The sequence below is a fragment of the Budorcas taxicolor genome, chromosome 7, assembly GCF_023091745.1.
Source record: "Budorcas taxicolor isolate Tak-1 chromosome 7, Takin1.1, whole genome shotgun sequence".
NCBI lineage: Eukaryota > Metazoa > Chordata > Mammalia > Artiodactyla > Bovidae > Budorcas > Budorcas taxicolor.
In genome coordinates this window covers 22,252,646-22,276,286 of record NC_068916.1, presented here as the reverse complement: position 1 = coordinate 22,276,286, position 23,641 = coordinate 22,252,646, and the positions used below count along the sequence as shown (strand labels likewise).

The following is a 23,641-nucleotide window of genomic DNA, read 5'->3' as shown; positions in this document are numbered from 1 at the left end:
TGTATTCTTGCCACCTCTTAATAACTTCTGCTATGTTTAATATGATTTTATTTATGTAAAACAGATAACTTAGGGACTTTCCTGGTAGTCTAGAAGCTAAGCATTTGGGCTCCCCACGCAAGGGGCCCAAGTTCAATCTCTGGTCAGAGAACTAGATCCTACATGCCGCAACTAAGAGTTTGCATGCTACAGCTAAAGATTTCATACGCTGCAACTAAAAAATCCCATATACTGTGACAAAGACCCCAAGTACTGCAACTAAGACCCAGTGCAGCCAAATAAAAAAATTCTTTTAAGATAACTTATTTGCATGATATGTATCTGAGACATTGTTCAATAAAACTTACTGCAATAATGAAAATTTCTAAAATCAACCATTTAATTCAGTAGGTAAGTGGCTGTTGAACACTTGAAATGTAGTTAACACAACTGAGGAACTGAATTTTTAGTTTAATCTGAATTATTTTCAATTTAATAACTGTGGCTAGTGTCTACAGTTTGGACAGTACCTATGCTCACTCAGTCGTGTCTGACTCTTTGCAGCCCCTTGGACTGTAGCCAGCCAGGTTCCTCTGTTCCTGGGGCTTTTCACTAGGCTCCTCTGTTTAAGGGATTTTTCAGACAAGAACACTGGAGTGGGTTGCCATTTCCTTCTCCAGGGTCTTCATCCCAGCCCAGGGATCGTACCCACATCTCCTAAAGCTCCTGCATTGCAGGTGGTTCCTTACCTGTGGAGCTATCTGGGAATCCCCACTGTTTTAAATTTTAAAAATTAATTTAAATTAATATTAAAAAGCAGAGACATTACTTTGTCGACAAAGGTCTATCTAGTCAAGACTGTGGTTTTTCCAGTAGTTGTGTATGGATGTGAGAGTTGGACTATAAGGAAAGCTAAGCACCAAAAAATTGATGCTTTTGAACTGTGTTGTTGGAAAAGACTCTTGAGAGTCCCTTGGACTGCAAGGAGATCCAACCAGTCCATACTAAAGGAGATCAATCTTGAGTGTTCATTGGAAGGACTGATGCTGAAGCTGAAACTCCAATACTTAGGCCACCTCATGAGAGGAGCTGACTCATTGGAAACGGCCCTGATGCTGGGAAAGACTGAGAGCAGGAGGAGAAGTGGACGACAGAGGATGAGATGGTTGGATGGCATCACTGACTCAATAGACATGAGTTTGGGTAAACTCCAGGAGCTGGTGATGGACAGGGAGGCCTTGGGTGCTGCAGTTCATGGGGCTGCAAAGAGTCGGACACGACTGAGTGACTGAACCAAACTCTGTTTTGCCTGAATTGTTTAGCAGTAATGTACACGATCTTTATATAATTAATAATGTAAAAACTAAGGCTCTTTTTCTTATGGGTAAAATGAGAAGTACATACCTCAACTCCAAGATTACTATTACTACTAAGAACAAAATGTAAACAAATCATCAATTTCCTGGTGCATTAAGAAAAAAACAAAACAATGGGGGAAAAAGGTTCACATTAGTTAACAGTGGAGAGAAGCTGGTATCTGGGATTACACAGGAGTTTGTAGCTGGGAGAAATGATCAATTACATTTGCCATTCACAAAGACTGGCAAAACAAAAACAGGAACAACTTAAGCAAAGTATAATGAATTCACTTTGGGATATATTAACCTGTGGGCATTGTAAGCAGAGCTACAGCTGCTGCTGCTGCTACTGCTAAGTCGCTTCAGTCGTGTCCAACTCTGTACGACCCCATAGATGGCAGCCCACCAGGCTCCCCCGTCCCTGGGATTCTCCAGGCAAGAACACTGGAGTGGGGTGCCACTGCCTTCTCCAGTGCATGAAAGTGAAAAGTGAAAGTGAAGTCGCTCAGTCGTGTCCGACTCCCAGCGACCCCATGGACTGCATCCTACCAGGCTCCTCCATCCATGGGATTCTCCAGGCAAGAGCACTGGAGTGGGGTGCCATTGCCTTCTAGCCAGAGACTAATAAAAGCTGGAATTAAAGATTTAAGAGTTGTCAATACATACGCAGTATTTGGAAATCATAAGGTTTCAAGAAAGCAAAATGGCTACAAAGCAATTCTGAGCCATAATTGAGAACTGACAAAGGACCAGGGGAGTCAAAAAGACAGAAGAAAAACCAGTAGACAATTGGTTTGGCCTCTCATGGAAGAGAAGGTTTTGTTTTTAAGTGGCTAATGTTTCCTTAGGTTTCATTTCTATTAAAAAAAAAAAAAAAGGCAAAACAAAACACAATGTACACTGGGACTTCCCTGGAGGTCCAGTGATTGAGGTGTCACCCTGCCAAGGCAGGGGCCCAGGTTTAATGCCTGGTCAGGGAACTAAGATTCTGCATGTGTTGAGCAGCATGGCCAAAGACAAGAACAGAAGAAATAACTAGATCTAAATCAGGAGTGTGGTCAATCTCAAAGTAGCCCTCACTGACCATCAAGGGAGTAACCCTGGAACTGAGAAATCACTGATCACTCGCCCTACAAACCATCAAAGAAGGAAGGTTCTGCTAAAACAACAAACTTGAACCCTCACTCACGTCTATCATTCTTGCCTCCTTACTCACGGCTTTTACCAAGCACCTGGCCTCAGACCTGTTCTGAAGAGAAGAGCAGGCTACACTTTCACTCATAAGCACTTTCTGAAATGTCTGCATCAGACCCTGATCTCTGACCAGGCTAAGGTAGATCTCATGTGGACTGTGATACACAAAATCTACACAGTTAATCAGAAATCCTCTTCTTTGGATTCCAGGCTTATCATTCTTGATTCTACTTCTAAAGACCAAGTTTCTATAAATAAGTCTGGTGGTGGACTGATTTACTTGTCAATGGAGACTGTAATATAATGTACTCGCACAGAAAAGCTGTAAATCTGATGCTTATCTACGAAAACACACGTTTTCATCTTATCATTTGAGGAAATCCTAACTCAAAATCTGAACTGTTGAACTGCAGCAGGTCTGGGAAACTTAGAAACCATAGGCAAATTCACAAGAGGGTTTGTCACCTCAAAGGTTAATAGCCACAATAACTTTTTTTTTTCTACCTCAGGCCCTATTTATGATCACTCATTGAATAATTTGTGACACCTATTCCAGAGTTATGTGCAAGTTCCAAGCAGTAGTTCCGAGTAGGAAGCTGGACCCAAGAGTCTAGAACAAAACTCAAGACAGATGTGAGTGAAGTTTAAGAAATCATAAGCACATAAATGATTGTTACAGCATTGAGAGTAAGAAAGAGCCTTCCTTCTAAAGTATAGTACTATGAAAAGGAAACACGAACATACACAGGAGAAATGTGGGCCAACGAAGAAAAGTTAGCAAGACAGACTGGGAAAGAAAGAAAAATCAAGAATCATGAAGTTATTTTTCCTTCATTGGATGAGGAAAAGTCAAAAGTGTCTACTACTGCGAATGACCACTAGGAGGACCCTGAACACCTCACCAGGCAATTTCAGGTAATTAGTTATAGTAGATTTACCATGTCAAAAAATAAAGAATGGGAGGTGAGAGGACAGTAAATATAGGATAAAGTTTTATGTAGCTTGTCAGTGACATCAAGACAGACAAGAGGACAGCTATGGGCCCATCAGGGGGTTTGGTTCTGACTTCAGTGAGGCCTGTGCTGTGCTGTGTTTAGTCGGTAGGGGCTGCAAGTTCATGAACCAAGGCAAAGAAAGAGGCTGTCTTTTCAGAGTATTATCAGTAACAACAGACCACCTAGTGGGTTGCTAATATTATAAAACCACTCTCAGAAACACATCGAAAAAGTCCTTTAAAATACTCAACTTCAGGTTTGCCAAATATCCGTGACCTTCCACTTACTCTCTTAACCCCCAAACATTTCACACAGAAAAAAAGTTTTCCCCGAGTTTAGAGAAATAAAAAAATCTTCACAGAAGTTTAAAAACCTCTTCAAAGTGGCCTCAGCCTTGGAAATGACGTCCCAGACAGCGCTGGACACCCCCCGACCCTCCCTCAGGGCGCCACCTCCATGCCACCTGCGCTGGGAGCGCTTCCTCACGGGGACACAGTGCCTCGGGCCCACGCACCAAGCCGGCCCTTGCTCGGTCAGGACTGGCCTGAACGGAGAGGCGGGCTAGAAGCCCTAAACAACAGCGGCTACGGAGACTGCATAACGCCCAACGCCGGCAGCGCCAGCGCTCACCTCCTCAACTGCGGAACACGCAACTCAGCAACAGTGCCTTTCCAGAAACCTCTGGCCCCACCCTTTCCGCAAAAGCCCCGCCCCTTCCCTAAGACTGCCCACAGGACCCGCCCCATCCGGGTACTTAGCTTTAGGGACGAGTCGCTGGTAGAAAAGGGAATAGAGACGTGGGGAAATGAATTTCCTTCCCTCAGGGGACTTCCGTTCAAGTTGAGTCAAAACCTAATACACAAATAAGAATGTCGTGTTACTGTGGCGTTGTGTGCTAGGAAGAAAGCAGAGCAGGGCGCGGGAATGAGGATGGCAGATGTTCAGGGAAGTTTTGAAAGGCCAGTATGATGAGGTGTCTAAGATGAGGCTTGGTCAGACTGAACGGAATGAGGATAGAAACTCTCTGACCACGTTGGGGAGGAACTTTGCAGGCAGAGGGACCAGCAAGCACGAACACCTGAGTAGGCCAGTGTGCTGGAGCGAAGGCTGCGGGGAGGGTTGTGGGAACCGAAGGTGCTCTCAGTCTTCCCCAGCCATTTGCCCTACCGGGAAGGATTAGACATGCCCACAGGCCGCTCAGCGAGACTCGAAGCCACGGGACTGCCCCTAGGAGCCCCCGTCACCTCTGCATAACCAGCGGCCAGGGTGTCGAGACGGCCTTAGTGGACCCAGGAGCAGGCAGGCAGCTTTCTCCCCCGTGTGAAATAATGATGTTTAGGTTTGAAAGATAACATACAGGATGCCCAGTTAAATTTGAAGTTCACATGGGCAACGAATAATTTTGTAGTATCTCTCGTGCAAAATTATTGGTTGTTCATCTGAAATTAAAGTTTAAGTGGGTGTCATGTATTTTTGTTTGTTAAATCTGGCAACTCTAATTTAAGAGTTCAGATGCTAGGTTTGAAAACAAGACCCATGGTATGCCAAGCCATATTAGAGACTGAGGCAGAAGAAATCCTGTGCAGCTAATATATGTTTTTGTGTATTTTTTGTTAGTGTTCCCAAGGTAGTAAAACTAGTTGAAAATACTGCAAAATTGAAAAGATTGGTATATTAAAATTCACAGTTTTAAGTTTAAATATTTTATTTATACCCAAAATTAAAATTACTATGTTCTGTTTTCCTGGTTTTAATGGAAGCAAACTCATCAGTAAAAATTTCAAAACTTTGAAACTCTTGATCAACTTTCTTGACCAAGTGCAATCTTAAATTATCTTAAATTAGCTTCAGTTTAGTGATTATTCTTTTGTAGGATGCCACTGTGACTCCTATTTAGAACAAAATTTCCCTAGACCATGTCCAGGTTTGGATAAGATTATACTAAGAAAATACCTGAATCAGATGATTCAAACACAATGCTGATTTTATATTGCAAGTCACTGTTATTGTATGCTGCTTAAAATTACTCCAAGTAAATCTGCCACAGGATTTAAGTTATCAGACTTACAACAGATGTATTCACAGAAAATAACTTTTCTCCAGGTAAAAATTCAAAATAGCTGAAAACACTTCACTTGCTAAGTCCATATCTAGGATATCTATAATCTCTTTAAATTTCTATTTGATAAACACTTTTCCTATAATAATTAATAGACTCATCCAATAATTTGTACATTTCCAATCTCTTTGTCTTCAAATTCAGGAAGTATATTCATATCTCTTCCTAAGTTTAACATTAGTCAGACATACTTTCAGTTACTTGCTCTCATTTATTATAAGCAAAATATGCAAACTTTTAAAAGCTTTTTCTCAGTTCAAAACATCATCCCAAACAGGTAAGTTGCAAAAAAATTTGTAATGTATTTATACCATAATGCAGTGTTTTAGCATGTTGTCTGAGCATGTTGTATTTAGGTTCCAGGATGTTGTATTTTGTCAATTAATGTTATATCTTTTAACATTTAACAAATATCTTTGTGTGAAGTGCCATGATTGAATTTGATCTTAATGCCACTCAGGATTAGTATTTGTGTTTAATGTATTTTAGACGGGCTTCCCAGATAGTTCAGCAGTAAACAATCTGCCTGCCAGTGCAGGAGACACAGGTTAGATCTCTGGGTCAGGAAAATCCCCTGGAGGAGGAAATGGCAACCTGACCCAGTATCCTTACCGGGAAAATCCCATGGACAGAGGAACCTGGCAGGCTACAGTCCATGGAGTCTACAGAGAGTCAGGAATGATAATAATTTTGTAACTGCTCAATGAATTTTACCTGTATCTATCAATATATCTGTATCTTCTGTACAGTACTAAAAATATTATATTTGAAGTCATTGAAAGTAGTCTTTTTGCACATTAAATTATGAGCTGAGAAAGGCAAAAATTTGGCATAATCATTTTGAGGGAAAGTAATAGCTTGTGTACCCTGCAATATTGGTTCCATTAACATAACCCTGGCCTCAAAGATTTTTTATTAAGAATTTCATAAGATAGCTCATATTCCCTAATCTCTTCAATAAAATCAAAATTTCTATTGTTATAACATTCTTAATGAAAACATACTTAATAATCTGACACACTTGCTTATAATGGGCTACATCTGGTATGGAAAGTAAGGAAAAGAATTTTGCTTATTTTATTCCAAATAGTGTTCCAAATCTAATATGATTTCCTAGCAGCATTAGGAGAAGGCAATGGCAACCCAGTACTCTTGCCTGGAAAATCCCATGGACAGAGGAGCCTGGTAGGCTGCAGTCCATGGGGTTTCTAAGAGTCGGACACGACTGAGCGACTTCACTTTCACTTTTCCCTTTCATGCATTGGAGAAGGAAATGGCAACCCACTCCAGTATTCTTGCCTGGAGAATCCCAGGGACGGGGGAGCCTGGTGGGCTGCCGTCTATAGGGTTGCACAGTCGGACACGACTGAAGCAACTTAGCAGCAGCAGCAGCAGCAGAATTATATATCTCCCAAAATTCATAAGTTTAAATCTTGACCCCTAGTACCTTGAAATGCAACTGTATTTGGAATTAGGGTCTTAAAGAGATGTTTAATATAAAATTAGGTCATATGGGTGGGCCCTAATCTAGTATAACTGGTGTCCTTATAAGAGGAGATTTAGACACAGACAACACATCCAGGGGTGACCGTGTGAGAAAGTGGCCATTTGGAAGCCAAGGAGAAAGGCCTCAGAAGAAACCAAACTTCCTGAAACCTCGATCCTGGACTTCTAGCCTCCAGGAACTGTGAGAAAATAAGTTTGTTTTAAACCACCCAGTCTGTGATATTTTGACAGCCCTAGCAAACTAATACGTGTTGTAAATTTGTTTTGAATTTTATTAGACAAATAAGAGATTCCTTTTTATTATAGCTATATCAACATTATAATGACTGTAAGTTCAATTAAATTAAGCTACATACATAGTTTTTGGTTTTTCAACTTTTAAATTCAACTTATCCTGGATATTAAAACAAGCATCCAAAGTATAACTGACAGAATTTGGGAAGTTAAAAGGGCATGTGAAAGTTAATTTTAACTAGGCTAGACTGTGGTAACCAGTTGCTTGGTCAAACACTAGATCTTCAGCTCACATAGTAAAATATCAGAAATGTTACCTTAGGCTTACAAAACAAAAAGGATGTTTGTGTTACCAGGCAAAGAAAGGACTATAAAAAAAAAATAAAAAAGTGACAAAAGGGAGCAGGAAGATGTAATAGAGGATAGTGAACAAAGCTAGATGATCATCTCTTAAATTTCTAAAGTGGAAAAATCAAGAGATAGCTTTGTAAATCTATGATTATAGTCAGAAAAAGTAGATAATTGAAAAAGGTTCCCTTAAGAATGGGGAATAGAGGAAGAGAGAATAGAGTAGGAAAGCATTATTCATGGTAAACTCTTCTGTTTCTTATTTTTAAAGCCATGTGCATGTATTTTAAACTGAGATTAGCAGACAAAAAAACAATTCCTACTTATTCTTCAAGACCCAGATCTAACAATGTGGTAACTCCTGGTTAAATGAGACCTCCTTCTCCTGTGCTACTCAAGCACTAGGTTCTCTGTTACCAAGCCTCTCAAACTTTACACATCTATTTATGATGCTGGAGAAGGATGAATTTCAGGTAGGTGAGCCAAAAGTCTGGTTTCTTTTATCCTTTGATTATTTACTGATTCTACACATGAGATAAGAGACTGAGAAACCAGATAAAGAACCCAAGTAACAGGTAACTGCTAAAAGAGAAACCAGCAGAGATCTTGGTGATCTCAAAGGGCACTGAAAGGCAAAAAATTAGATTGTAATTTTTTAGAATACTTAACAGGAGGGAGAAGTATAGAACTCAGTCAACCACTCACCCTGTTTACCCATTAGGACATTTTGTAAATTCTGAAGCCATGCACAATGGAAAATTAAGAAGCTAAGCAGAAACCCTCTGGGGGAAAAAAATGGATTTGAGGAGCAGTGTCTAAATACTGAGGATACAAGGATTAGAATTATAGATCTGCCAGTGGGACAAATCCAGGGAACACTCTAGGCAGAGAAGTTGCAACTCTCTTGTTATTTCTCAGATTCCCTTACTCACTGGCTTCCTGTTAGGTTCTGATGGTGGAAGGCACTAGAGGGAGATTGTATGGCAGTCGATAGGTAACAATTTCCCTAGAACCAGTGGTTTTTTGCATGAGAGACGGTTTCATTAAGCCACTAAGATTTAGGGATTATTTTATTACACTACCACAAGCTTCAGTTCAGTTCAGTCGCTCAGTCGTGTCCGACTCTTTGCGACCCCGTGAATCGCAGCACGCCAGGCCTTCCTGTCCATCACCATCTCCCGGAGTTCACTCAGACTCACGTCCGTCGAGTCGGTGATGCCATCCAGTCATCTCATCCTTTGTCATCCCCTTTTCCTCCTGCCCCCAATGCTCCCAGCATCAGTGTCTTTTCCAATAAGTCAACTCTTCGCATGAGGTGGCCAAAGTACTGGAGTTTCAGCTTTAGCATCAGTCCTTACAAAGAAATCCCAGGGCTAATCTCCTTCAGAATGGACTGGTTGGATCTCCTTGCAGTCCAAGGGACTCTCAAGAGTCTTCTCCAACACCACAGTTCAAGAGCATCAATCCTTTGGCACTCGGCTTTCTTCACAGTTGAACTCTCACAGCCATATATGACCACAGGAAAAACCATAGGCTTGACTAGTTTGACTTATTTACTTTGTTTACTTGTTTACTTTGACTTGTTTACTTTATTGGCAAAGTAATGTCTCTGCTTTTCAATGTGCTATCTAGCTTAGTCTCTCCTAATAAAATACGTAAAAAGAATCTCTTTAGGTAGATTCTTGCACCTCCTACCATATACAAAAATAAAACCTAGGTGTATTGTATTAAAGATATAAATGTAAAAGACATGACTATAATACTTTTAGGAAAGAATACAAGAAATATCTTCATGATCTTGGGATATAAGAAGAATTTTTTAAACAAGGCATAAAAGCATAAATCTAAAAGGAAAATCCTGATAAATTTGACACAGAAATTAAGAACTTTTGTTCAACAAAAGAACTAGGAATGAAAAGAGAAAGTAGAAAAAAGATATTTGCAAAACATCTAACCAACAAAAAGCTTGTGTCCACAGTATGTTAAAAATTCCAATAAATTAGTAACAAAAAGATTTGAATAGACAAAAATAAAACCTAAAACTAATAAACATACAAAAAGGTATTCAATGTCATTAATAATCATGTTAAGATAGAAAAACTATCTATATAATAAGCTAGCTAAAATGCAAAAATGTGACAGTATCAGATATTGGAGAAGATTGGGATAACAAGAACTTTTACTTGCACCTGGTGGCAATGTGTGTAACCACTCTGGAATACATTATACGTAAGGTTGAAGACCCACCTACTAAGAGTCAGCATTTCCACTTCTAGGTATATATTCTAAAAAATGTGTTTATTTGCACTAGAAATCACATATAAAAATGCAACAGCAGCCTTATTAATAAAAGACTGAAACCAATTCAAATATCTATCAGTGGTATATTAGCCTATTATGATACTGTTCTATGATAGATGCTAATAAAACTGAACTACACAAAAATAAACTACAGCTTCACAACAACATGAAAGAGTCCTACAAACAACTATCAAATAAAAGAAGCCAAACATCCCCTAAAATATACTCTTGCTTCCACTACAAAAAAGTTCAAAATCAAGGAAAACAAAATAACTACTATTTATTTAGGGATATAGACCTGGATAGTGAAGCTACAAAGAAAAGCAAAGGCATGACTACCACAGATCACTAGACAGTGATTACTACCGAGGTACTGGGGGCAGGTCAGAGATGTGATCAGACGGGCTCGCAGGGGCCCCTGAGGTGCAAGTCTGAAAATAATCTCTTCTCCAACCCAGGTGATGGTGACGTGGATGCTCATGCTCACTTTCATAGTCTTTAAACTGTACATCTATGTATCACAACCAACTCTGTGTGTATGTCTCAAAATTTTAAAGTAAGACATTTCACATTATAACAGCATCACAACCATGTTCTCTGAGATGCAAGGAGACTGTCTCTCTCACTTTCACTTTCCAGAAAGAACACTGAAGCTTAGAGGAAAAATAAGTGTTGAAACCTGGTTTGGAACATCAGGGTTTGCCTCTCAAGTATTCATTATCCAGATTCATTATCCAAATGGTGAACTTGGTAAAAGCTCCCCATCTTAAAAAAATACTCCAAATAAGGCTCTTTAAGGCTTCTGGCAGGGACATTTTATTTTTGGTTAAAGCCACATTAATAGAAATTCCATAAAAACAAGCATGTAAACAAGGTATCAGAACTTTGGTTCACTGAAACATCTCACACCTAAAGCATCTGAGGTACAAAAGCACCTTGCTAGGTGCAGACCACCTGACTCTGCTCAAACCCTACCCGAGCGTCCAGAGATAGCATGGGCTGGCCAGAGAGGCTGGGACCCAGGTCATCCAGGACCTTCCCTAGTCCACTCTCTACTCCACACAAAACGTTCACGCCTCCAGAGACCCGTCTGATGGGACTGGAACATAGACAGGAGTCTGTCACATTGGACTTGAAGACAACACGGACCGTGGGGCCAGGAAGGCGAAGGGCAGAAAATGATGTCAGTCAACTTCTGTCGATCCACACGGCCTCAAGAATTCCTGTCCTCGTTCATGGAACCACTTATTGGAGACTGTGAACAGACAGAAAGTATGTTACATTCCTGTTGGTTAGTTTAGCAGCCAAAATTAATGATTCCTTCATGATGACTCCTACACTAGGCCTGGGAATCAGACATGAGTAAGACTTGGTTTCAGTCATCAAGTTGCTTATGAGCTAGTAAAGAAAACAGATAATTGTACAAAAGTCTGTCAGTGACACAAGATATATGTATGTAGGTTGCCACAGAAACAGAGCTAAAGAGCGTTTAACCATGTAGGGGAAGAGGAAACCCTAGGGCTGGGACAGAAAGCTGAACAGGAGTTATCCAGGGAAGGAAATGGACAGAGCAGGTGGTTCCTATACCAAAGGGGTCTGGGAAGTGGGAAGAGGATGAGAAAGAGAGCAAGGCACGATCCGCGCTGGTGTGTGTGTCAGGGACCCCAACAAGTTTGGCACTACTGGAATGTGGTGGGTGGGAAGTGAGATGCAAGAGGCGAGGAAGCCTGTCAGGACTGTGGCAGGCCTGGAGTCGACCTCAGGGGCTCTGGGCCAGCAGATCGATCCTGTGTGTTGTGGGCAGCAGGGAAGCAGAGCCGGTGCTATCACCTGAAGTCGTGTCTTAAATGCTCACAAACCACGCTTCTCATTTCACAGACTCATAATGAATTTAGAAAATCGCTTTTAAGGTACGAATGAGGTCATGGCACTTTTAAAATACACTTTGTGATAATTAAATCATACATGTACTTAGATGAAAAAATCAAATTGTTCTACAAGGCTTCTAATGATAAATAGTAATCTCCTACCTATCCCTTCCCATCACCAATCCCCACTTCCACTGAACATTTAACTCCTTCGTCTCTTCTGGTATTTCTCCTCATTTTTCTAAGTAACATAATGTTATTGCTTGACTTTCAACTTTAGATCTTATATGTTGATAGTCTACCATGGAAGATGGGAGCTTCGGAATTTTTTACACCACTCTTAAAATACATATTTCCCCTTCCTATCCCCGATATAGTTATATCACAAGTTCTAGTTAAATTAATATTCAGTATTTACATTATTATGTCATGTAAATATTACTCACACTTGAGCTACCTAATAGATTATACAGCTGACCATTGAACAACACATTTGAACTGGGCAAGTCCACTTATATACATGGGTTTTTTAAAAGATTTATCACTTTATGTTTAAAATTAAATCTATCTTTTGCTGCACTGGGTCTTCACTGCTGTGCACAGGCTTTCTCTACCTGTGGCAAGGCGGGTGCTACCCTCTAGTTGTGGTGTGTGGGTTTCTCGTCACAGTGGCTTCTCTTGTTGAGGAGTGCAGAGTCTAGGTACATGGGCTTTAGTAGCTGTAGCATGTGGAATCTTCCTGGACCAGGGATCACACCTGTGTCCCCTGCATTGGCAGGCAGACTCTTAAACCACTGGACCACCAGGGAAGTCCTATTTTTTTCAGTAGTAAATACTACAGTACTACACGATCCACAATTGTATGAATTTGTAAAGGCAGAACTTTGGATATGGAGGAACCGCATATATGGAGGGCCAACTATAAATTACACATGGATTTTCAACTGTGTAGAGGGTCAGCACCCCTACCTCAGTTCAGTTCAGTTCAGTCGCTCAGTCGAGTCTGACTCTTTGCGACCCCATGAACTGCAGCACGCCGGGCCTCCCTGTCCATCACCATCTCCTAGAGTTCACTCAGACTCACGTCTATTGAGTCCGTGATGCCATCCAGCCATCTCATCCTGGGTCGTCCCCTTCTCCTCCTGCCCCCAATCTCTCCCAACATCAGAGTCTTTTCCAATGAGTCAACTCTCAACCCCTGCTTTATTCAAGGGTCAACTGTATTTCCTTTCTAGTACAACTTTTTTCTTTTTTCTTATTTTCTTTCTCATTTGCTTAATTTTCTGTGAACCTATCACTATTTATCCTCATAACTCTCCAAGAGGGCTATAAATTCATCTCTGCGATCACTTCCTGTCACATCCTGCTTCAAGCCTCTCCGTGACTCACCACAGCTGCTTCCAAAACAAAGCTCAACTTTCAGCCTCCACAGTTTGATTTCAGCCTCATGCCTCATCTCTCAGTCTCTGAGCCACAAACCTCCCCTTGTGCAAGAGACAAAGGCAGCTAGTCCCCACACCTATGATGTTGGTTTTAGCCTGAGCCTTGTTCCACGTCGGCTTTGCTTGCCTGAGACACCTTTTCCTCTTTCTGTTTCCACTTCTCCCCACTGTGACCTCAGAACCCTTGCCAGAGCCCACTCTTCTGGGGGCCACTCTGGACCTAGGATGCCTGTATAGCTATTCTTCCTTGGGGCTTCCTTAGCTCTCTAGGCACCTCTGAAAGTATTCCCAACCAAATGTCTTAGCACATAACCAGCTGAGTGGACAGCTAACATGGCTGGGTGGGACTACTGGTTATCAAGGAAAAACAAACACAAAACCCCAAAATCTCCAAAAGGGAGACGGTTTTGACTCTGTGAAAATTCAGCAGCAAGTATCTCTCAGTTCAGAGTCTCAGGCTGAGCCCAGAGGCCATCACCACAACTTAAGCCACTCACCCCACTTGCAGCCTACAAGCACGGGGCAGGCAGCATGTCTTGTTCGGTAGTCACCTTCCCCACTCCGCAGGAGGTTGTACCAGAATACAGCTGTGCCCTGGAAAGAGAAAGCCTGTCATACAACACCCTTAGATACTGGGCCCAAGGATCTGATGCTGAGTACCACAGAGCCCCCTCTGAGCAGAAACACTCTCACTCGCCTGTGTTCAGGGGCACAGGACTCTGGGACTCCAGCGTGGAGAAGTTCCCCAAAAAGCTCCTACCCTCCATGGTGGGGTAGATACTGAGAATCCCGCCTGGCCCTCCAGGAATTTCCCTCTCCATTCCATCTCCCAAGGTGAAGGCCTAGACCACAGGTCAGGGTTCAGGCAGGAAAGGACTAAGTTCCCTCAAAGTGACAGTCAAGCAAGCCAGGAAACTGGACTAGGAGACAGGAATGAGGTCTGGGCCCTGCACTTCAACTTTTGACCCCCAAAAACCACAACTTACCTTCTTAGGCCAAATTGCAGCCCCCAGATCAGGAAAGACGGTGGCACCACCAGCTTCTACATCACTCATCTGGGAATACAAGACACAGAGCTTGGCCCTTCTGCTCAATACTCTCAGAGCAACTGGGCCACAAAGGACGTGAAAAGTATGTGGACTGTCCTCCTCTGAGCATCAGTAGCTCCACCACCAGCCCTCTGGCCAGAAAGGCTCTTCCCACACCCTGCCCTTCCCTAAACACTGCTTAATCTGAATGGTTCATCAGGACAGTCTCAGGAGAGATGTAGGCCTAAGGAGACCCATACCCTGGCTGTCCCCAAATGGGGAAAATCTGAGTCTGTGCTGGGAAAATGCCTGGCTGACCCCCACGCCCTTTATCCTCATCCAGGCTGGCCCTCGCCTAAGCCAGTGTGCCCTGTGAGCTGCCCTGTGGCTTCTGTCACCATCGGTGGTCCCAACTCTGCACTGTTTCTCTGGCTTCAGTAACTTGCAGCTCTAGTCAGACCCTCACCTTCCCACAACAGCCACCCTCCCAGGGCCAGCTAGGGTACTCTGTCTCCAGAGGGCCTGCTTCTCCCACAGTAAAACCTCAAACTAAATGGAACACAATTTCCATAGCAGCAAGGCTGCACTCATGCCCAAAGCACTACTTCTTTCTCATCTGGCTCTCTTAATTCAAGTTTTTTGCCTGTAAGGTAATAAAACGTGGAGCTAAAATATTTCCACAGGACACATAGCAGACAGACTGAAGGGCACCCAGCAGACAAATGCTAAATGTGGAAAATGACAACCCCTGATGGCCTCCCACCAGAGCGAGGATCAAATCCAGGCTCTTCTAAAACCTGAAGGTCCTGGCAGTCTCACCTGCCTCTCCCTCTAGTCACCCCAGATTAACACACTATCTCTGAGACACACCACCCTTTTTTCTCTTGTTCCAACGTCCCAAGTTCCTTCCCTTTTCCAGGCCTCCACACATTCTCCTCTCTACCAGAAATCTGTTCTACCAACAAATTTCCACTCAACCTTTAAGTCTCAACTGACATATTACTTCTCAAGGGAGGCTTTCTCAGAACCTCCACTCTGCATTACTTCTTCAAAGCACATCACTATGGTAACCAAACAATTACCTCCCCTATGTCTAAAGTCTTTCATATTAGACCAGAAGCCCAAGAGAAACCACACATGTCCTGCTCACCAGCACGTTCATAGCAGTCCCCAGCACATAATAACCACACAATGAAACTTAAACAAGACACCAAAGGGGAAAATGGACACAAGCTTCTGTCTCTAAGTTACTTCTATGCCTCTTCAGGGCTACCTCTTTCAGCCAAGGGGAGAGGAACCTGTTCCTCGTGTGAGAGGTAAACCTAACCCTGGCTGGTGTACAGGCAGCAGGTGGGAGGCAGGCAGGCCACTGAGCTCCAGGGAAATGAAGGCCGCTTCATCTAAGGGCACTTCCAGGCCACCTCCTCACTCTGACGCCAAGCAGAGACCTCTCCAGGACACCCATCCCCAAAGTCCAGACTAGCACTGGGCCCATCAAAAAGGAGCCAGGGTTGTAAATCACAGGAGTTGGGAGAAGCACACAAATGGAAACATGGGGCAACACTCTACTCCAGCGAAGAAGGGTGCTGAGGGCCAGGAGGACCCAGCCATTGAGCAACAGCTGGTGGTATTGGCTCTGATGGGAACATATTTAAGAGAGCACTCTGGACCCGGGCTCCCCTTAAGCCCACACACTGCAGGCATCATACTTACGTAGTTTAAGAACGTGGCCACACGATTCCCCGTCCCTAAACGCTTGAAAGCATCTTGCTCATCTTTCTATAAAATTAAGTGAGAGCACACAGGTGGGCCTGTACCCAATACTTACATAGTTAAGAAACGTCGCTAACCTATTCCCCTCCGTTTTGAGGCCGCTGTCAAAAGGTCGCTGCAATAGACAACAACTTTCACCCAAATTTGCAACTGACTTTCCCCGCCACCCACAGGACTGAGGCCAAAAAGGTCGAGGGAAGGTACTAAGCGGGAGTTCCATACATAGGCCTGGACCAGGGGCCAAAGCTGCAAAGGAAGTCCTCGCTGGGCATGGAGGAGAAGGGGCAGGAAAGAGTTCACAGAGACCTAGTGATGTCCTCTGCTTCAGAGTCAGGGCAAAGAATGGCAGGGTTGGGTCAGGGGGACCACTCCCAATATCAGGGGAAATAGCTGGGCTGCACTTGGCTCTGGACTTGGGCTTCTCCAGTAACAAAGAGAGGGCCCTGGTGAGGCGGGGGCTCTAAGGTGAAGGCTACAGCCTTCTCAAATCAGTTAGAGAAGGGCCTTTGAAAAAACCTGAGCGGGGTCTTACCCTGGAGAAGTCAAAATGTGGCTCGTACTGTCCTCCCATTCCATAATTAGCAACCTGGTAGGAAATAACAGCATTGGACTTCGTCAGCAGCACAAACCACCTTGAAGCAACCCATCTCCCCAGGTTAACAACCAGAACCCCGAGGAGCAGCCTCTCTGAGGAGGGTAGCTATGCCCTGCCAGTTTGGGCAGAACAAATGCTATAAACAGGTCTATAGTTGTGTCCAAGAGGAAGGGTGCAGCACACCCAGAAAGGACATGATGGGCAAGCTGCAGATGGCCACCGCGGAGAAGCTCCAGCTCTTGAGGGACACATGAGTGGCAGCAGAGGGAGCCCTCCTTCAGGCAGGCCATGATTATTTGCAAGATAATGAAGTGGTAATCCAGAAGAATGCCAACAATAAATTCAGAACTGGTTTGTTGGGGGGAGGTTCTTTTTAGTACTAGTCTGGGAGCTACTCAGTGCCTGGCCATGCTCCTGCCACCTCTGTCACCAGGCCCCAGAAACTCATCTTGGTCAGGCTGAACAGGACAAACAAATCCCACCCCATCTCATAGTGGTCCACTGCACGGAATACTCCTGCACCCAAGTACAGCATCAGGGCCTGGGCAGCTGGCTGCAGGGGCCCCAAAACTGCTGCTCTATCTCAGTGCCCCCAAGTGGAGCCTGAACCCAGACCAGGGCCTGAGCCATCTCAGGTATCACTAATTGGATCAGAAGTCATAAACACCTTTGTGAACAGTTTACCAGCACAATGTAAGTTCTAAGTCACGATGGTTATTTTAGCTTCAGTAGCTAGATGAGAGATGAAGTTCAAGATGAAATGCAAAATCTGACATGAAAGCTGATGTACCAAATGGTACCACCAATGTCCACCTGGGAACACTTGGCTACTGTGTCTTAAGGAAACCATAAACACTTTGAGGATTCAACTATTAGTCCTCAGAAAACTGGTTTCACATAAACTTTGTGGTGATTCTAAGAGTCAGGAGAGAGATGCTGCAAAACTGGCAATAATGGCCATCTATGAACAGGATGGAGGGAGAGGGAGGAGGGGCTTTACAAGAGAGAAAATCCTCCTTTTGGAGTATAAAACAGTATTTATTGAATGCGATGAAACGCAAATTTGGGGCAGAATGATTTTTTCCAATGTCCTTAATAATAAAAACATTGATAAGGAGAATCAGAATCAGTGGAAGAAAACATCCTGTCACACACTGCTTCGGCCTTCAAGTGTCCCACACCCAAAATACTATCAACAGTGCAAGCAGGCCTAGTTCAGCAGGTGACCCTGAGACTGAAGATGCATGTAAGGAGAGAAGTGCTAGAGGAGCTGATGAAGTGATATCACAAATGATTTTTCTTTGGATACACCATAGCCAAGAACTTGAAGAAAACTTTAAACATGACTGCGATCAGTTTGCCAGTGCATTCAGGAAAGTTCACTCGCTGCTTGTTGCAGGAGGTGCAAGGTATGACTACATTTTCCAACACTCCCACTTGCTGGATGCAGTGCTTAAATTTTCACTACCTGGGGATAATGAAAGAAGCTACATTGTTACAGGTGGCTCATCTTTTAGCAGTTTTGAGAATCATGGTGATTCTCACATTTGATCATAGTGTTCAGGCTACTGTACCTATACTATTTAATACCATCCCCAAATAGTACAAGTGCCATGGGAACTTCTGGACGTGCAGCCATCAGAATCACCATCTGGGAAACTCCAGGCCCCAGACTCATACCTTACATAAAAGAAGCTGTACATCAAAACTGATTCCTGAGAGGAGGTATTCATCTGTCACAAAAGTATTAAGAGTCAGTCCTTTGAAAGATGTGGGTATTTACAATTCTGAGGTCAGAGTGAAGGGGGGAAAAATAGTTAGAAATCACTTTTTTGGTGAGACTGAGACATCAGCAGAGTCTTCAATCTTCAGGAATTCTGGCAATGCAGAATCTCTTCCACTCTCAGACAGGCCCTCATCCAACTCAAAAGAAAGCCTCGATCGCCCTTTCTTCCAAATGATCTAAAGCAAACACATCAACTACAGATGAAGAACCTGTTCCTTTCCAGAAGCCTGTAATGCTCCCATGGGGACCCTGATGGGAAGGCTCTTGCTTGGCATGTATCACACTATGTGGGATGAACACTAGGAGACAGGTTCTGTCCTAAAAGACCATACAGTGGGCGCTGAGGCATTCAAAGCCCATTTATCAACTGAGTTACAACATTACAAGAGCTCAGTTAAGATGAAGCCAGACCAAGGACAAAGCTGCGTCTTCTGGGGTTGCACGTGAGATAGGGTACAGCCTGGAAGTCATCCAGGAGAGCAACAGGGGTACAGGCCTTGTACACTCTTTTCAGCCTCTTGGTCCAGGGTATGGAGTCAGCAACCAAATGGAACATCATCCTCAGTAAGGGCCATGATGATCCTAACACTGGCTCATTTGCAGGAAGCAATGATAGATGTCTTAACAACAACACAAAACCTGTTCCAGGAAGGTATGAATCGCAACTACACCGACAAGAATGCACTTGGGGCATGGAGACCCTTTTGCTCTTGAAAGGGGTGTGCTCTCCCACGTAACAGGCGAGTGGGAGATGTGGCAGAAGTCCTCTCTTGATGCACTTGTCTGCAGATCTTACCTAAAAATTAGACTTACAAACTCAACACTAAGCTCAGTGCAATTGAAAAAATTACATAAAATGTTCACAAGACTGTAAGATAATCAGCATGCTTTAAAAAGAAACAAAACCAACTCTGGTAGACTTCACACAAATCCATAAAGACAACCTTCAAAATTGGTTTTGGTTGCTGACCCAGCTATGGAGTGGGGAATGAGTGCTGATTTGCTTGGATGTGTCCAGGCAAAGGTTCAGAGAGTATTTTCCAAGTGATCTCAGTTCAATATTGAACTGAGAGCTATGGTTGATCAGTTAAAGTGTGAGATCCTTAAATACACAGAACTTCTGGCCAAACAGATCCAGGAGACTCAAGAAAAACGCCAGTGAAACTTTTCTGGCAGTGTCTCAGGGCATCACTTTACAGCAGCATTCAGAATCTGGGATGTTCAGACGGGAGCATGCCCAGTGCTGATTTGAACTCAATAGAACAGAAACACATAAGTAGGAGCTCTGCCCATAATGTTCAGTATGGTGCTGCTGTGTGTCTTCACCTCTGAAATAAAAAGCAGGAAGCCACAGTCCCACAGAATTACTTAAAATGGAGTATTTCATCTTCATCACCCAACCAATCTAGGCCTGTCATTGCTGAAGTATTATAGAACATTTTACCTCCAAGTGCGCTTGACTGAGACTCAGAACCATACCTCTGAATATATTCACAGCTCTCAGAGGTATCCCTGGAACAATTCAGGATATCAGCTTCTGTAGTCAAGATGACATAAATGGACCTGCCATACCCACCAACAATCCCTAGCACCTAGTGTGATACTTGGGCACAGAGGAGATATCCAGGTGGCATTTGCGAACACTAACTGTTGAATGCCAGTCGGCCTACTTAATTCCGGCTTCCCAATAGAAGGCCACTCCATACTCGTGGCATCCTGGAGTCATACAGTTTTTTGGGCAAGCTGCCCTAGGCCCAGCCCTGAGCACCCTGGGAGGTAATCTAGCTAGAAACACTCCCTTCCCAACTCCAGGGTCCCAGGAACAAGCCATACTTGCAACAATTCTGCAGTCTTCACTGTTAGCCCTGTGATGTGCTGCATCCGGAGATTCACCCGAGCCACAACAGGGTCATCGTCCTCCTCCAGCCAGGAGCTACACCAAAACAAGAGGGAGAGAAAAGCAGGGCAAAGCAGGCTTAGATGAGGTCCTCCACTCTCCCCAGCCTCAGGGCCAGCACTGAAGGCAGCACAGAGTGAAAGCTCCCGGCAGGCGGGTGCGGGCACCAGCAGGGAGGACAACCACCCAAGCCACCTGCCCTCAGTAGGAACTGGGAGGCCCCGGAGTTGGGGCATGAGCAGCCATCCCTCCTCCACCATCACCTTTGCTAACCTTTTGGAAACCCTGTAGCTGGCGACAGTGAGCACACCTGTCTTGGGATCACGAACAGTGGCTCGTGCAAGCTGGAAGGCAGGAAGAAAGGGCACACGTATCATTCTTTGCCTTGAGTGTTTTCCCGGAGAGGCTGGGACCTGATCTGCCAATCAGACCAGGAAGGGAAGGAGCTCTGCAGGTAGTGGCTCTAGCCAAGGCCCCTTGATCCTGCAAGCCAGGCCAGGGCAGTGGTCTCCAAATTCCTGTTCTGCTGTCAGAGCCTGGCCACTGCCCACCCCTGGCTCCCAGGTCCATGCTGTCTGCAAAATTGTGCCTACGGAGTCTGTTTAGTCTATTCACCCAGCTGCCTGGACAGCCCCTTTCTCCCCAGGCCCACACACCACACCAGCCCACGCCTGGCTGCTCCCACCACATTCAGACTGTGCTGCGGTCCCTGAGTCTCAGTCTTGCGTGCTCCTCTAAACACAGTCAAGTCCACTGACCTTCTGAACCTCAGCAACCTCCTTTGCCCAGAAACCTACCCAAACACTCTCCTACTGCACAGCCCCTGCTGGTCTCCTACTGCACAAGGAACAAGAACAGAAAGCACAGTTTTCACTCCCTTGGGAGCTTTGTGAGGTCAGAAGATAGAGTCAGGAAAGCAGTCTACAAGCAGCAGTAAGTGAACGGCTGCTGGAAGCCACCCACCTCCACGTGCTCATTCATAACACACACAACCCTCACCTATCTCATACCCCCCAGTTTCCACAGACTGGTGCAGTGATACTCCCAGGAAGGGCCTGCTGCCTGGAGCCAGCCCCTCAGGCTCCAGCTGTGGTCTGTCTTAACTAGTGCTTACTCATGTGCCTAGCACAATGCTGGGTGACCAAGACATGGCCACTATCCTCACACAACTCAGTCGGGTGGGAAGGCAAAAAACTAGCTCGGTAGTCACAGCACAGCATGTAGAAGCCAGGAAGGAGGACGCTCAGTGTCTGGGGGAGTGCAGTCTACAGGGTCAAGACTGGTGTCCTAAGGGGGTGATGGGGGAACCACCTCGCTGAGATTTGAATGGTAAGCAGGAGTTAGCCAGGCAGGAGAGCATTACAGGAACAGGGCAGGAACAGCAACGCAGGAACCCAGAGGTCAAAATGGATGTGGCGTATGACTGTGGATTAGAAGTGAGAGGGAAGAGATGAGAACAGGCTGAGGAGGCAAGAGGGGGTTGAGCTGGACGTAACCTGGGACCAGTGAGAAGCAGGGGAGGGACACCACAGCCTGAGTGTAAGAAAGATCACTGTGCATACATCATAGAGGGTTGACGAAGGAGGGGTCAGAGCAGGAACAAGGAGGCCAGTGAGGATGTCAGAGAGAGGTCAGGGCAAGAGGTGGCAGAAGGGATCGGGGGGGTGGATGGACCAGAAGGCTGGCCAACCTGGACAGGTGCTGCTGCAGCACATTTGGGTAAGACCCATTGCACCCAGAACGGAGGGCTTCCCCGAGATCCCACCTACTGTTCTTTCCTGATGACAACTGCAGCTGTGGCTAGATCCCATCCAAGCAAGTGAACCACAGCGCTGGCCTGATGCCCACAGGGAGGCTCTGGGCAGCTGTGCTTGGCTCCCAGGGACAGACAGAGCTATTCTGAAAGCAGGCCAGAGACCCGTAGGCAGCTGCCAGGCATTCCCCACAGGCTAAGTTAAGCTCGTGGGCCCTACTTCAAAGCCAGGCTAGCATCTGTCCCTCACAGGCTCCGGAAAGGAGAGGTCAGCCTGTAATAGCCTACATGTTTGGCCCTTCACGGGGCTTCTATTCAAAGACTAGCTTCCCAGCCACTCTCCTCTTCAGCCACACCCATGTGCACACACACACCCAACGTGAGCACACACACACACAGAACAATGTTTCTGCCTTGATCAGAGGGACAAGGGAGGAATCTCTCAGGAGGGTCTGGCACCACAGTGCCTCTCTCACCTGACAGCCAAGAAAGCAGTTTTCTTTCCCGCAGGAATCTGGAGCTGGTCCAGGGAATGGAAGAGAGTGGGGGTCTGTGGTCCCCATTCTCCACACACACTGGCTAGGCCCTCCCTCAGCAATATCAGTGACACTAACAACTGGCTCTGAGCCCTGGAGATCCTAGTACCTCAAAGCAAGGTTGTTCCAAGATGCAGTCCAGGGCCCAGGATGGGAACCTATCCTAGGTCTCTCCAGGAGTGCTGGCCTCCTGGCCTCGACAGTTCTCTTAGAAGCAGAGCAACAGAGGATCTCCAGCTAACTCCTCGCTCCTGATCACCAGTGACAGGAGAAGGGTGGGGACATGGCAGCAAGCAGTTCTCTTTGAAAGATGTCAAATGGGAGAAATCTTTTATGAACTAGAAATAGAAGAATAATTTTGTAACATGATGACGTATATACAAAACCAACAGCCAACTTGCACACTTACCAGTGAAATACCAAAGGCATTTCTAGGAAATTCAGGAACAAGACAAAGATTCCTATTATAAAAATGCTCTAGAAGCTCTGGACAATTCAACAAGACAACAGAAACAGAACTATAATGTCTACGAAGGAGAAAACAAAATTTTTCTTAATTGCAGCTGCTAGTACTATATGGACAACCTAAGAAAATTAGCTAAAAACCAAAAGAATAAGAAATGAGTTCAACTACTAGCTGTGATCTGCACCGGGTCCATTTCCTTGTGGGTAAAATGAAGATGATGGCAGAGCCTGCTGAACAGACACAGCAGTTAACACACGTTAAGGACTTAGAAGAGGGCTGGCCACACTTCCGAACTCAGTACACATTAGCTATTATGATGAAATATGTTTTTACAATCAACAGTTTAGCTTATGATGGTAAGCTGATTTAATAACGTAACCAGTAAAATCATAATGATGGAAGGAACAAAGTGAAGTTACAATAACAATAATAACAACAGCAACAAACTGCCTAGGAATAAATT

At 44.5% G+C, this 23,641-nt stretch overlaps 1 protein-coding gene across 4 annotated transcripts in view; it reads right to left on the bottom strand.

Annotated features, from left to right (window-relative positions):
• Positions 1–10,835: 10,835 nt before the first annotated feature.
• P4HA2 (prolyl 4-hydroxylase subunit alpha 2) overlaps positions 10,836–23,641 on the bottom strand; it is a 32,427-nt gene continuing 19,621 nt past the window's right edge. For 3 of the 4 annotated variants that reach the window (XM_052642567.1, XM_052642566.1, XM_052642568.1), the window contains exons 10-16: positions 20,697–20,767; positions 20,360–20,459; positions 16,678–16,731; positions 16,086–16,151; positions 14,331–14,399; positions 13,842–13,938; positions 10,836–11,289 (exon numbers count right to left, since the gene is read on the bottom strand). In XM_052642567.1, coding sequence (XP_052498527.1) covers positions 11,219–11,289; positions 13,842–13,938; positions 14,331–14,399; positions 16,086–16,151; positions 16,678–16,731; positions 20,360–20,459; positions 20,697–20,767 — 528 coding nt within the window. In that variant the 3' untranslated portion in view covers positions 10,836–11,218. Of the gene's footprint in view, positions 11,290–13,841; positions 13,939–14,330; positions 14,400–16,085; positions 16,152–16,200; positions 16,261–16,677; positions 16,732–20,359; positions 20,460–20,696; positions 20,768–23,641 lie in introns of all 4 variants that reach the window. The other variant, XM_052642569.1, reaches the window with a different exon arrangement.